The sequence below is a fragment of the Lepisma saccharinum genome, chromosome 1 (assembly GCF_977018435.1).
Source record: "Lepisma saccharinum chromosome 1, izLepSacc3.1, whole genome shotgun sequence".
Classification (NCBI taxonomy): Eukaryota; Metazoa; Arthropoda; class Insecta; order Zygentoma; family Lepismatidae; genus Lepisma; species Lepisma saccharinum.
The window spans coordinates 74,676,905-74,693,023 of NC_139229.1; the positions used below are offsets into that span (position 1 = coordinate 74,676,905).

The window sequence follows — 16,119 nt, forward strand, 5'->3', positions numbered from 1 at the left end:
TTTTTTTAATGCACATGTATGTTGGGGGCCAATTTGGAGTCACTAATGTTTTGTCCATGGAAATTGTTATTTTCATAGCAACCAGATATTTTGGAGGATGGATACGGTATTCCATTTGGATTAAATCAGCCAAGACAATTAAATATCAGCCTTATAATTTTGGCATGGTTAATAAATGGAGGATATATTTGAGCTTGAAACATCCACAAAAATAATGGGCAAAAACACAAGTGTGATATATCTACTGTGAGCAAACTGTATTGAAGCAGATTTAAAAGTGTATGTGCAGCTATCGTGTGTTGTATAGTAGGTAAATGTAAAGTTCCCATGTATTTAGCATCGTGTCATGAAGACACATTCAGGAGATATGGGGGTAGGGCCCGACATATTCTCGGTCTCAGCCATTTTGGAGGTGATGTGATCACAACTAAACTCCAGTTGCCTTACCTCTGGGACCCATTGATTTGAGACTGGGTGAGTCCCAGACTTGTCGATTTGTTTTCCTAACAATTATATAAAACACTATATCTGTACAATATATTTTTATTATTTAAATCATAGTTACGTACATATTGACAGAACTAATATCAAAATTATTGCAAATATAGCTTGTGGAACATTTTCGCACAAAGACAATTTTTACAAGTAAAAAGATTGAACAAAGGTTTTAAATGCATCATGATATGTTAATTTGAAATGATAGTAAGTAAATACATTGACTAGTACTTAGTGTGGCCACCCCTGGCCTTCCTAAGTGCTTCCAACCTTCGAGGCATGCTATGAATGAGATTTTGACAATATTCGACCTCAATTTCATTCCAAACATGTACAATTGCTGCCATAAGTTCCTCTTTTGACCTGTACGTCTGATTACCAAGTTTTTTTGCACATCATAGCCCACAGGTTTTCTATAGGATTCATGTCTGGAGAGTTGGGCAGCCACCAAAGTCTTTCAATATTCATATCATGAAACCAGTTATTCACCACCTGAGCACGGTGACAGTTTGCATTATCGTCTTGAAAAATAAAGTAGTCCAAATTCTGTCCAGAAAAATTATCTCCTGCAGTTTGTAGAACTTTCCGATTCAGGATTTCCAGATATTGATCAGCCTTAATGGTCCATGTGCAAATATGCATCCTGCCAATCCCTTTTGCAGAGAAACATGCCCAAATCATAACACTGCCACAAAACTTTTGAGTTTCTAAAATACAAGATTTTGCAAGTTCTTCTCCCTTCCGCATCCACAGTTTAACTGAGCTGTCATTCCCCAGCAATTTAAATCATTTTTCATCAGAAAATATCACATGTTCCCAATCTGTATAATTCCATGCGCCATAACGTGTGACAAACTCATGTCTAACTTTTGCATGTGCGTCAGTTAGTCTGGGTTTTTTATGTGGGACGTGTTTAGAAACACACCCTGTTTCTTTAGTCGGGATACTACAGTAGCATGAGTAAGATTAACTCCCACCTTATTTTGTAGTTTATGTGCAATTTGGCGTGAACTCATTCCTCTGTTCTTCAGTGCCATGTCCTTTATCATAGGATCCAGTCAAGGTGATGTCTTTTTCTTTCTGCCACAGTGACTTCTTAGTTATGATTTTCCATGTTCTTGTTACTTTTGCAGGCAGCGGCTAACTGTGGATTGATGCATTTGAAGTTGTCGACCAATTTCTCTCTGAGAATGACCATCCATATGCAAAACAAGAACCATTCCTTGCTTACGTGGTGAAATGTCACACTTTCTGCCCATTTTTTCGAGAAAACACGCTCAAATACACTACACACCACCAGAACACTTCACAAATATGATAACGTATCCAAACTGTCAATAATGAACATGTAGTTGCAACATAAAACACGTCACAAGTTGCACTACTAACAATCGTTTTACAGATTCCTGACAATTGAGTACAAAGCCTTGCAGCAGTAACTGATTGCAACACCCTCTAGCGGACACTCCAAACACTAAATCAACAAAAGAATAACACCACACTACGCAGTGATACCAGACCAATACTTCAATCAATTGATTTCAAGTTGTGCAGGAAAGATGCATGCATGCGAAACTCAAAATTTTCAACATCCGTAATAAGAATACAGTGATGCTATTTTTTTTTACAGAGTGTACAAGTCAGAGCGTCTAAATGCACCAATTCCTACGACATTGTGAATGTTTTTAATTCAAACCGCTGACATTTTATAAAACTATTTTCGCAGCACCTCCACTCATCGCATCTGGCCTTGCATGGTTGAATATGCTCGTCACTTCACTAAAAAAAAAGTCCGCGCGTTTATTATGTCCCCATCGGCAACCCTTTTATAAAACTTAACACTGACAACAATAGCAAACAATAGCCAAGCCGCTCCCGATAAGCGCGTGCACTCAGACGTTGTTGCCACATTTTCTTTACTTACATTTCTTGTAGTTGCAAGGCGCCTCTCATTATTTTTGCTCCATAAGCACGTGCGGGGTTGATTCTTTTTAACTAGTTGTGTTGTGTTTTGTTGCTTTGTTATAGTGTTGTGCTTTTAGTTTTTTCCTTAGACTTTGCATAATGCAAGTTATCACTCACGGCTGCTAGTGAAAATCCTAAGTATGAAGACAAAACCGCAGAATATTATTTCCTTCATGGAGAGCACAGGTGCCCACCCCCCTCAAAGCCAATGGCGCATTCCCCCCGAAAATCATATCATGCGTCCCCCCAGATAATATCATGTGCCCCCCCAAAAAACATCATTCGCGCCCTCAAACCATATCGTAATTCCCACAAAGTACGTATTTACGACAGTGTGTCTACCGAAAGTAACTTTTTCTTAGCTTTACAGAACACTATACTTGATCTGCCCTTATTCCCTAAACAGGGGTGCCCATCACTCAAGACCACCCCTAAAATCGTTCATAAACCCCCGAAAATAGTTTGGATGAATGTGTAATAGATGATGTCTATTTGAATGAAATACCATGTTACATTGTCCATATTTTTTGATTGTTCGATTTTCGAAAAAAAAACTTAAAGCTAGCACATTGATTGGTTAAATGCAGTAAATTAAAATAGGTAAATATGCATATAAATAGTATTTTTGAGTGGGTTTATAAAACTCAATTTGAGTATTTAACACGTTTAATTCAGAATCCCCCCAGAACACCGGTGTCAATTAAGGCCTAATATGTAAGAGTTGGATATTCCCCCCCCCCCTTTTCGATAATACCCTTAAACACTTCCTTTTTAATCTTTATCTGTATTTATTTTCTCTTTCCATATTCTTTAATCTTGTTTCTCTTTCTTTTTTCCTTACAATTTCCTTCTGCTTTTCCTCTTTATCTCTTCAATTTGGCAACATCGCTTTCCTACTCCAGTTTGTTGCTTCTACTTCAAAAGAAAACCGCCAGCTTGGGTGTTTCTTTTAACAAAGAGTACCGCTCCCTTTGTTAACAGCTGGGGATATAATGAACGCGCGGACTTACACTACATGACGAAGAGGGATGTCACAATTCTTTGTGCGAAGTGAGTCAAGTCTTTGATCCAAGCCATAAGAGCCTTTCTGCTTCCTCTACCCACCGTCGAACACAGCGCCACTTCGGTGTGCAGCTGTGCTCTTTCCAATATTGTGTTCAAGCCCATTCGACGCGAGTTACTCAGATAGAAAAGCTGACGTAAGGAAGTAAATGGAAGGTGATGTGGCCCAGGAACATTTGCTGTTTTGAAGAAATGGCTTTCAATGAATAAATATAATAAAAATCAATTACATTGCACATTTATTTGTGTCTGCACGTGTGAGTGCGTGAATAGGCAGCAGCCGCTACTGGATCGAGCTACGGGACACATGCAGATACGAGTCTCCTGGGAAATGTAAGCTTTTCTCAAGAGATTTCAGCCTGTGTATGAGACTGGTGAACACTCACCATCATGATTAAATTGGGGAGCTACGAATGAATAGCGTAACCCGGTCATGAAAACCTACACCGAGTGGGGGTTCGTCGTGCTGACCACACGTCACCCCGTAATTGGTTTAATGATCCTTCACCTCCGAGTAGGATCAGGCAGGAGTGCGGCCTGCGAATTTTTTTTCCAGTCAACTTGTGAATTCGGTTTCATTTCTTGCTCTCTGATTACTTACTTACTGGTCGGCGCTACAGTCCATGTAGGTCTTTGGTCTTCCTGACTACCTCTCTCCATTCATCTCGATCCTCTGCTTTTCTTCTCCATCCTTTAACTCCTAATCTTCTTAGGTCCTCTTCCACGTCCTCTATCCATCTTTTCCTGGGCCTACCTCTTCTCCCTTCCGGTTTTCCATTGACTATTTTCTTCACAACCCGTGCTTCTTCCATCCTCTGAACATGCCCAGCCCATCGTATTCTACCCTGTTTGATCTTCACTACAATATCTGGCTGATTAAACAATTCCTGTACTTCCATATTTGTTCTCATTCTCCATCCCTCTTTATCTCTTACTGCTCCAAATATCCTTCTCAGTATTTTCCTCTCTTACCGACATCACTCAACTTTCTGAACCATACATTACTATGGGTCTTAATATTGTTGTATATATTTTAATTTTTGTGTTCCTACTAACGTTCTTAGATTTAAACAAATTTTGCAAAGAAAAATAGCATCGATTTCCACTTGTTATCCTTTCCTGTATTTCTGTAGCTGTCTTGTTATCTGCTGTTATTATTGAGCCCAAATATTTAAAGGCTTCCATTCCACTCTTTCATATTCTTTTCCATTTATTCTTATATAAGGTTCTCTTCTGCCTATTTCTGGATCTCCCATCTTCATATGTGTCCCAGTTCTTGAGCTTTCTCTTCTAACACTTGATAACTTTCTTTCATAGCTTGCTCATTCCTTGCTATTGAAGCTACATCATCTGCATATGCTACTATTTATGTTAGTCTATTTAATATTGTTCCTCCAGGGTTGATTGGCAGTTGTCGGATTACTTTTTCCAATGCTAAATTAAATAGTATTGTAGAAAGTAAATCTCCCTGTCTGTCCTTTCTCTACTTTAAACATGTTTGTCATTTCCTGGCCAACTCTGACTTTACATTCCCTTGTTTTCATTGTCATTTTTGTCAGTCTTATCAATTTCCTTGGGATTCCAAACTCTTCCATTATACTGTAGATCTTATTTTTTTCCAGGCTATCGTATGCTTGTTTAAAATCGACATATAGTTGGTGAAGTTCTTTGTTGTACTTATAGAATTTCTCCAGCACTTGGCGCAGTAAAAATATCTGGTCCATCGTGGAGCGATTTTTTCTAAATCCTGCTTGGTAATCTCCCATTATTCTTTCCATCCAGTCTTCCAATCGTGTCTGGAACTTATCGGAAATTGTTTGTTTGTATTCCAGAAGTGCAAAAACAATCACTTAAGTTGAAAATGACGTGTAGAATTCGATATTTTCAGAGCTTCGGGAAATTTCCCGTCCCGAATGTTGGGATTTAAAAAAAATTCCCGTCCCGACCAAAAAAAAAATATATGTCCCGCACACCCCTAGTAATTACGCTATATCGCAAGCCGTTAATCATAAATATTTCCTCTAGGGGTGTGCGGGACATTTTTTTTGGTCGGGACGGGAATTTTTTTCAAATCCTGACATTCGGGACGGAAAAAGTTCATCATTTCCCGACAAAGTCGGGAAATTTTCGGGACAGCAAATACTCAAAATTTCCCGAAGCTCTGAAAATCTCGAATTCTACACACCATTTTCAACTTAAGTGATTGTTTTTGCACTTCTGGAATAAAAACAAACAATTTCCGATAAGTTCCAGACACTTGCAATGCAGAAAACGTCGAGAATTAACAACTTTTTAAAATGACCATTCGGTATTTCCCGACTGCTCGGAAAGTCATTTCCGGAAGTCGGGATCGGGACGGGAAATTTTTTTCCCGATTCCGGTCCTGACTTTTCGGGATCCCGCACACCCCTAATTTCCTCATTGGCTCCCGAGAACGAAACACAAAAACATACATTCTGTGGCTCCAACCTGTGGTGAGCAAGGTTCAACTTCGCTCAGCGAACAAGTGAGCAGCGCTTGCCGAGCAACGTTTATTTGGCTGTCAAGTATCTGAGCGATCCTGTTGCTCGCTGAGCGCTCAGATACTTGACGCGCCCCTGGTGGTGGTGGTGGCCCGGAGGGGAATCCCACCGGAAATTTAAAAGTCCCCCTTCCGAAAATGTCAGTAACCTGACAGAGCATTGGGATAATTTTGCAAACATGTTCACTTTGGCTTTCTTTCATTTACTTGAATTTAAAGTAGAAGCATTTTTTTTTTTGTTTTTTTCGTAGTAACAAGCATTGGTTCAGTCCTCTTTCAAATTAAAAGTCAAAATAATGAAAGAATTTAAATTATTGTCAGTTTTGACAATTGCTAAATTAAGAAATGTGATGGATCAGGACACACTTCAAGCTTGTGTGAACTCAGGGGGACGAGGAACCCACATATATGCTGTAGAAAGCCTTAGTTTGCTGTAAATGTAAATTATTACATGCTGTAATATTATTTTAATGATTGTTATTCTTAAAATTATAGTTAATTAAACCTAATTACACTTAATTTAATTTAATTATACATCAGACGTCAGGAACAGTTTTAAAATAATAATATTTGATGCCTATGACATCCCCTCCCCGGGGAGGAAAGTGGTTGGATTCAACACTGCTTGGAGCTTTTCTCCTTGAAACAAATCAGACAATAGGAACAGCGTTGCTCCATTTTTCCTAGCCTTAATTGCATTCCAAATGCTTTTCAGGGGACTTCCCCCACGTAATAATGGTGATTTTTCGATAACCTCCCCATTTGCCTCGTTTATTACCTGCATAATTTCATCTTAAGTGACGCACAGGAAACAAGTAATGCCCCACTACAAAATAAGTAGGTTATAAAAAGGTTCATTTTCAAGACTCCCCAGTTAAAGTATAGGATATAAACATTTCTTGAACTACCATTAAATAACTGAAGGACAAACTTGACATGAAGTAGACTTTTTGAGAGAGAAAAAAAGTGTATAGTTACCGCGGAAACAAAAAATCTTCGACGATGGGACTCGATGCGCTGACAACGCATCATCCAAAGGAAGTCCTCTTAGAAGACCTTGTGCTTTAAGATATGTTGCGTCACAGGGTTTAGTGAATTAAGAAATAAAGGAGTGTTATATGAAAGGAAATGTCGACAGAAATCCATAACGTCCATGAATATAACAAGAATGCACAGGACAGTGAAAATATTTTTTTTCAGCCATATTGTAGCATGTTGTAATGCTCTAATGCAATACTATCAGTCTACCAAGATATCCACCCTCTTTAGAAATGTCAGCTCAAATCTCAAAATTTACAACAAAATAGCGCGGTCACATATTTGACAATTTACCTCCCTTTTGGCACACTGGCGTACGCAAGGGATGGAGCTACAACCTCTCCAGAAATTTTGAGAAAACCAACATTTTCAAATGAAAACATCAAAGAACTCTGGAAAAACCAAAATGATTAAAGCAAACTCGCCTTAAAATGACTCCCCCCCCCCCCATTACCATTTTGGCCTTTGAACAAACTATTAAAACGAAGGTTAATTGATTGATTTGCTTTATTTTACTTCGCTTTTTGTGCCACTTTTGGCTAATTTGCGAAGATGGGAACGAGTGATGACATGATGAAATTGATGAATGGACACTCTCAAACATCCATGCCCAGGCCAGGATTCGAACCCGGGACCCCTGACGTCATAGCGCGATGTGCTAAAACGAAGGTTAAAAATGGTTCTTACGAAGTACTGTACTGTGTACCTCCCCCTAGTATGCAGCTATGTAATATTCACCTTTGTAAATCCAGAATCCATCCCCCCCTAAAAAAAATCCTGGGTACGCTAGTCGACACGCGATACATTTCAAAAATTTTTAATTACGAAATGTAGTCCACCAAGTTGCCTTCCTTAAGCTCCAACAACATAACTCTGACAAGATATTTGAAAATATGAAAATGGACAAAAGAGGAAACTTACATGACAATATATCACCACTCAAATCGGCGCATATAATGTTCCGAGATTCAGGTTCCACCAAGTGGTCCACATACATTAATGGACAAGGCTTGTATTGCCATTTATGTTTTGGACCACCCCCCCACCTCCTCAGGGGTACAAAGTAACTTATTTCTTAACGTTAAAGGATACTTGTCTGTTCAACTGTGTGGAACAGCGTAATTACGTGAACATGGCCACTGCTTGCGTCAAAACGTGCAGAACAAAGAAAACCCACACTTTCACGTCACCTGGAACCAGTTGGTCTCACCTTGAATTTCGTTAAGTACAGGCATGCACACACTGAATTTCAAATTAACAATTCTAGCGCAGTTTGCAGTAACTGAAGGTTAATCACTTCTCCCATAAGGGGAATTAGTAGGATGATAAAAAGTTTTCATAATAATTGTAAGGTAATTTCTTCTTCCACACTTATGCACTGTGAAGTTAATGCTATTATTCTAACAGTTTTCACGCCAATATTACACATTTTGCTTGGATCAAAAAATAATTCTTTCCTCACAAAACATTTATTTAAAGGGTAATGCTCTTTAAAATTCAAATCCTGATACTTAACAGTCACATTTACGGATTTAAACATTTCAATATATATCAATACTGCAAGTTAATTTATGAAGAACTCATATACAACGAAACTTACGAGATTCAAAGCACGCATTGTTATAGGCGTAACTTTGCCTCCCTACCCCTCCCCAAAATTTGAACTTTGTTAAAATATGAAGTTGAGAGTATTTTGAGAATTTTCCTGGATCTAAGGAGCAAAGTAACAGTGATTTTTGTTAGTTGGCAGAAACAGTTATTTAAGAAATTGTCTTGGACGCTGTATTAATGAGATTGAAAACTTTTCGATTGTGCTCTACAAAAGTTAGGTCCCAAGTTACGTCCATCCACATTGTACAGTCACCGGCAATGAAAATGACATCTAGATCCTGAAAACTAGTTTCCCTGTAAGGTATTGTGTGTGTTACCTAACTCTGCGGCGTTGGTAGAAGTTGCTAGTGAAAATTTGATATTACAATCCACTTATCGCCGTAGAGTTAGGCAACACACACAACGCTTTGTAGCGTAGATTAGTATTTCAGGATCTAGATGTACCATTTTTATTGCCGGTGACTGTACAGCGAAACTTGTATCGTCTTTGCCATTATACTATTGCCGATCAGACTGACAATATACAGGGTGGCCCAAAAAAGGTAACCGAACACATAAGGTAACGCTTCTACATTTCGGTTACCTTTTTTGGGCCACCTTGTATTACTGTCGAGATTATATAAACACAAAAATCATTTCCTTACCTCGTACACCATGTAGAAACTTAGAACCACCTGGATGAAGTTGTAGGCTATCAGCGTCTTTCTCAGCTCGAATGGCTCTCTTTTCTCCATGAGCCTCGGACCCACATTCTTCACAAAGTAGTAGAATGCAATGAGAATGACCAACCCAGGTATAGGACTGCTCATTAGGAACCAATTACTTGTCCGAGGGTCTGTTCGAACGAGAAAATTAAATGAATACATGGAGACGTACCATCACAAACAAGTAACAAAACGAGTTTGGAAAACAAGAATATACACATATCCAGGATCCAAATAGGATCGAATTTAGGTAAGTAAACAAAATTACAAAAAAAGCTGAAAAATAAATTAAGAAAGTGTAGCTCCATTTTACTTCTATCTTCCTGATTTGTTCATTAGCAAATTACTTTTTTTGATAGTTTTAATAACTGAATAATTATTACCACAGGCATGTAGAGTGAGGAGCATAATGATATATGTAGTTCTCATGAATGCTTCCCATTGGTTCAGACTGCTCACCACTGCCATTTGAACTGACCCCTTATATGCGCAAGAAGACAAGTGGGTACAAGTATGAACCCAACTTTTCCAGACTCATACTAGATGCCTGTGGTGACCTTGTATAATGAACAGTGGGATGCACGAGTATTACCAAGGAATTTGTCCAACACCATTTTATTTTATTTTTGTTTTAGGCAATGCGAGTTTCAAAAATTGAAACAAAACGCCAAACAAGTAGCGTACAGGACGTAAAGAGTACATACATTGCTTAAAAACACGTAGGATGCAAGAAAAAAATTAACAAAATTAATCATCAATAAATGATGCCGCGGTGGCTCAGTCGGTAACGCGTCTGACTACCATGCTCAAGGTCCCCGGCCGGTTCAAATCCGGGAACTTTTCTAACGTTGGAAGCGGCCCCGGCGCCCACCCAGCGTCGAATAACATGGGTACCTGGGGGAAACCCTGGGGTGTAAAGGCGGTCAGGGGCGTGATGCTGATCACATCACCCCCACTCATGACCGGATCATGAAAGTGTGGGGCGTTACCCCCACACCCCCTATACGCCTTCATGGCGTGGTGCTAAGCACAGGGGAGCACTTTAATCATCAATAAATTGCCGACAATATTTGTATAGTTATGGACACTTCTGGGTTGTAATGATTGCATTGAAAGTCAATAGGGCTATTACAAGGCAGAACTGTCCGTGACTGTACATCCCACCGTACACGTTAAAAGGAGAAAACCTTTAAGAGGTTTTTTAATTCATGTGATCATGTAGGAAATTACGATTGACTGCTGAAATTCACAAATGGGCTTCAGAAATGTAAAACTGAATATTTGGCATGCAATAAAAAAAATTAACATTCCATTATGCTAGGCTTCTTTAATTTCAAATTTTGTGGCTCCTGAGTCATATTCCGTACTTGTTCACAAAAAATGGGGTCTTGGGAACAATTCCTACTTGCAGTATAGTCCAGCCTTATTTTTTTTTTATCTGTGCATCAAATAAAATTTTCCGTTAAAAATGAGAATGAAAACTTTACGAGTAAAGAATGAAAATATTTGAATAAAATACTTACTGGCAAACACAATAAGAATATCTGAATACCTAATTACGAATGTAACTGTGCTTAATTGGAACAATCAATGACTTATCTTCTCTGCCAATGGAAGGTTGTCGATTGCTCAAGAGAGTAACCAGCAGTAAACATGAAGTCAATAGAAAAATTGTTTCCAGACATTTAATTTCATGTTGTGAAGCATTCATCCACTTCATTTGAGGAAACCAATCCCTCTTACCTAGCGTGGTTTCAACTCACGAACAAACTACCCACACCAGTAACGTCAGACCAGTGCCGGATCTACAAATCTTGGCCCCCCCCCGCAAAATATTACCAAAGGCCCCCTCTACCTACCTACTTTCACACACCACACACACACACATATATATATATTATATATAAAAAAAGGTAAAGTGTTCCCCTGTGCATAGCACCACGCCATGAAGGCGTATCGTATATATAATATTACACATATGTGTGTGTGTGACTCTTGATCTCACATGATTCAAAGCCTCGACAGAAACTAGACTGAAAGAATAAATTAGTTTCCTTACTTGAAGAAAGTTGGAAGAGGAGGAAGAAGAAAATTGAAAAGCAGAGAAAAGAGAATAAAAGAAAGATAGGAAAGAAGAGCAAAAAGAAACATGATAGTGACGACGAACAGGAATCTTCAAAAATGGAAAAAACAACTAAGACTGGTCATTATAAGGAAAATAGGTATTGTGATTTGTCGATTGATAATCGACAGGGTTGTTCAAAAGTCTCTGAACACTCCCTATAAAGAGTAAAGGAATTAGGCTTGGTACATGATAGAAACAGGTTAGGCTTAGGGGAAACTACATTGGTGTGTTCCAAGCGGACGTCCCGTCATATTGAATTCAACTCAAAACTTCTAAATGGGAAGGGGTTGATGTGCATTGGAGGGGGCGACAAAGCTAAGTAAAGCATACATACTGATTTCTTTCTGTTTGCGGGCGGGGGGGGGGGGCAAAGTTTATTCTTTTAAAGTTGGGACTAATGCACTTGAGTTAAACTTTAAAAAATTGTAATATGTAATTATACAACATAATAATGTAACTTTTGTCTGAGAATTTGATTATCATATTCCTTTTCAACTTCTGCTTGACTTTCCGAACGGAAACAAAAGTGTCTATTTTGCAATGGACTAGCTTCTTCTCGCACATATTCATTCATAATATACCATACGTTTTCCTTAGTTCATTGTCGGTTTGAAAAAGGAAATACTGAAATAGTAAACGCACAAGCACAAGAAACACGCTCAAAGTGAGTAATATTCCAACATTATTGATTCTGCCCATTTCAGAGCAGAATTCTGCGTAATTTCCCACCTGTTGTGTGCGAAGTTTCTGTGTGCAAAAGTTATGTAATATGTTGAAAGTTATAGATTTAGCTCTCTGTAGGAGGGAGGGGGGAAACTAGAACTGGAAGTGCCCAGGCCACCCTGGGTTTCGGCACCCGTGGTGATATATGACACTGTTTTCTCACACCTGGAAAATGATACATTTGTTACAATTATGCAGTCATAACATTTTCCTGATTAAAGATGGGTTGAAGAAACCTTCACCACTGCATTTCTCGTGAAATTCTAGCCTAATTTAATTCTAATCTGATTGCCACACGGGAGACCCGGGGTGGGTGATCTGAGGTCGGAATTTTTCCGGCTTTATCTCCACATAAAGCGGCTCCAGGGCTCACCCTGAGGGTAAAGGCGCCCGGAGCGTGGTGCTGATCACATCACCTCCAAGATGTCAGACATCAAAAATATGTTGGGCCCTAACCCCCCATACCCTAAATGTGCCTTCATGGCATGGTGCTATCGTAACGAACTGTGATGGAACGCTACGCTGTAGGCACAGAGAACTGACTGTACCCCTGAGTAACATTTTTTTTCTTCATACGCGAGCCCTCTTCTATGTCAATGGCCGAGGTCACCCTAAAGGCTTACTTGTCTCCGCTCCCCCGCACTGCGGGGTTTTGCGGCTTGTAGATCCGGCACTGCGTCACACACACATTGAGCTGGAGGAAATTGTAGGGAACAGTCAGTCCCCACGAAAGAGGGAAGCCTCATATTAAGTGATAGTTACTACGGTGCAAAATGTCTAGGTGCAAGTGCAACAGTTACCGGGAAACTCCAGTCGGATTTTTCTAACGCAGAGAGAGTTTTGCAAGTTAGAGAAAAGGATTAGTTTTTTTTTATTTTCCCCGCCGAGTACAAATGTGTGTATCAGGAATGGGATTGCCAAAATAAGGGAGAAAGTGGAGAGGAGGGGCTTACCAATAAGCTCGCACTGTTGCTCTTTCCTACTGAAAAGTAGTTTATCTTTGCCAACACTTCAAAATGTGTGTAATACCTATAATTGTCAAAGTTGTAGCCGCATTAAAAACAAAATAATAGAATATGATATACATACATAAATATCATATAGCAGTTGAAAGAACATAAATTAGAAGTTGTCAAAAATGGAATCTTGACAAACATATTTAGACCTAAGAAGAGAGAAGCAACGTGTGAATGAAGGCAGCCCTGTATAGCTAGATAATTTGGCGTCCTCCTCCCCCATACTAACAAGCACCGGCATTTTTTTGTGTCTTTTTCGACATTTTCTTATTATGCCATGGTGAGGAAAACAAAAGAAAAACTCATTTTAGGTTATATTTACAGATTCGTAGTTCACATTCTGACTTAAAAAAAAAGTTTAGCACATTTAAAAATATCTTACGAAAAGAACTAATGATTCGCATTTAAAACTGGGATGAAATCGTTTCATTAGACAATAAATGGGCTAATTTTACATTTTCGTTAACTTACCAGCAAGATCAACAAATACGTAATGGTAACCGGACGATCCTGCTTTCGCCAAGCTTAGAAGTCTGGCATAATGTTGCTTGAAGTCTATGGAACAGAACAGGATGCACAATGTACTGACTAGAGGCACCCATTTTGTCGATCTGTAAATAGAAAGGAAAAAGAAATCAATTGATACATTTCATCAGCACAAGTTTTCGACAGTAATACAAAAAACAATGTCCTGTATTACATTACCTTCATAATTATAGAAATATTCTGGCGCTTGAAGGCAACTGAATAACTTCGTCCTCCCGAATAAAAATTAGAAAAAATGCATTAAAACTATAGTTTTATTTATGTAACACTTGAGCAAAAGAAAATGTGGAAAATTTAATTTGAATGTAATTTACTAATCGACATTCAGAAACAACAATCCAGTGAGTGTCAGGTTTCACACCGAAAAGACAAAAGACATGCGGCAAGCAACACGTATCAATTGGATAGTCTTCATACGTAAATTCAACCTTTCGTACCTCATTGACACAAGCTGTCCGTATCGCTCAGACTGGGCAGTTTTCTAAATAGCGTGCATCGTGTCGCTTTGTCACTTAGGGGTGAAATCCCCGTGTCGCATGCATAGGCGTAGTTAGGTAGGGACTAGGGGGGCTAAGCCCCCCCCAGAACCACACATTAGCCTCCAAACGCATGTGACAAATGAATAAAATAATTAAGGAAAGAGAAACCACATTTTTTAAAAAAAAATTATGAAAATTTCATATGTTACTCTTGTGGTGTGGCAGTCACACATAAGGAAAGAAGTTCAAATTATGTCCTAATGTAGAATAAAATGAAAGTTGAAGTGCATGTGCCTTTTTACGGGAACCATGTGTTCCGGATAAAATTTCAAATCAAATACATCACCGTTATTTCTTCTGATCTTCCACCTTGGAGCGATTGGTAAACATTCTTATATTCAAACAATAGCGGCATTACATCCAGTGTTTACATAAATGTAGCCTTTCAACAATGAGTTCCTACAATTGTGTTTTTTCTAACATAAAAAAGAGAAGCCGTCATTGTAGAGACTTGAACAGAATAGCAGTTTTGATGGGGAAAGAAAGGCGTCAGTGCAAAGAAGTGAATTTAGTTTCTGTGGATTTGTATTGCGTGCGGGCCATTTCAAGATGTACGCCTAAATGTCACGTGAATGTGTCGCAATCCTGTAGAAGCGATTCAATCGCGTGTAATTGCTTTATTAAATGGTGATAACTACAGTTCATTGGCGAAATTACTCTTTTCGAAGTCTTTTGTAATCGTTGCACAGCGTCACCTATGTATGCAGATGCACGGGATTTATTTGGATTTTTCATTGTACGAAGTTGAAAGTTGTGTTCAACTCTCCTGTCGATGGATCACTTCTAGGATGCTGCCCTAGGAATCTATCTCTTGGAGTCTAAGGATAAATTGATTCTTCTAAAGGTAAGAAGAAGCTTTGTTGTTTCAAGTAACACATGGGAAGATCATCATGAAGGATAAGTGCTTTTGCTGGTTATGTAACAAGAAATCTTAATCATCTTTTGGAGATTGTAAATTATCGGAAAATCATTCTTGGATGTTGTGCTCATACTGTTTGTGAAATTAAAGCAGAATGATCATTCCTTTTGATTGGAGAGTTTATTAATAGTAAAAGTCCAGCGTCAAGCAAACAAGCTTAGACTATGGAATTTCAGAAAGAAAATTAAAGAATGCATACGCAAAGTAATCATATAAAACCTGCTTCAAATGTCATAATTGGTTTTCTTTTAAAGTCATCTGGCCAGGGTTACATAAAAGTTATTTGGTCGACGAACCTAATTTAAAAATCTAATTTTCTAATTAAATAATATTTCACCTACAAATAGCAACTTTCTATATCCTTCTAGTACATGTTCTTTTTTATATTCTGTTTCATTCAGACCTCCTTTTCAGGCACAAATGGTTAATTCTTTTTAATAAATAAATGAATTTATCCTTAAGCCTACATAGAGACCAAGAATATCCCACCTTTCGCGATAATTCAGTAACTTACGATGTTCTCAATTTTGTAATAGTCCGTAATTCTTAGTTTTCTTAAGATCCGAAAGCGTCATAATACCATACTTATAGTGTTCCAGTTTAGTGTACTTAATTTTAGAGTCCCATATATATATATATATATATATATATATATACACACACACACACACACACACACATACATACATATGCCCGACCCTGTGGCCGAGTGGTTAGCACATCGCGCTGCGACGCCAAGGGTCCCGGGTTCGAATCCCGGTCGGGCTTGGTTGTTTGTGAATGTCCATTCATCAATTTCATCATTTCATCACTCATCCCAATCTTCGCAAATTAGCCAACAGGCACAAAATGCGA

At 38.6% G+C, this 16,119-nt stretch overlaps 1 protein-coding gene across 3 annotated transcripts in view; it reads right to left on the reverse strand.

The window, feature by feature from the left end:
• The window catches only part of LOC145996570 (very long chain fatty acid elongase 7-like), a 108,434-nt gene that overhangs the window by 18,457 nt on the left and 73,858 nt on the right, over window positions 1-16,119 (reverse strand). For all 3 annotated transcript variants that reach the window (XM_083133072.1, XM_083133082.1, XM_083133092.1), the window contains exons 2-3: window positions 13,732-13,871; window positions 9,337-9,527 (exon numbers count right to left, since the gene is read on the reverse strand). In XM_083133072.1, coding sequence (XP_082989198.1) covers window positions 9,337-9,527; window positions 13,732-13,871 — 331 coding nt within the window. The remainder of the gene's footprint in view (window positions 1-9,336; window positions 9,528-13,731; window positions 13,872-16,119) is intronic.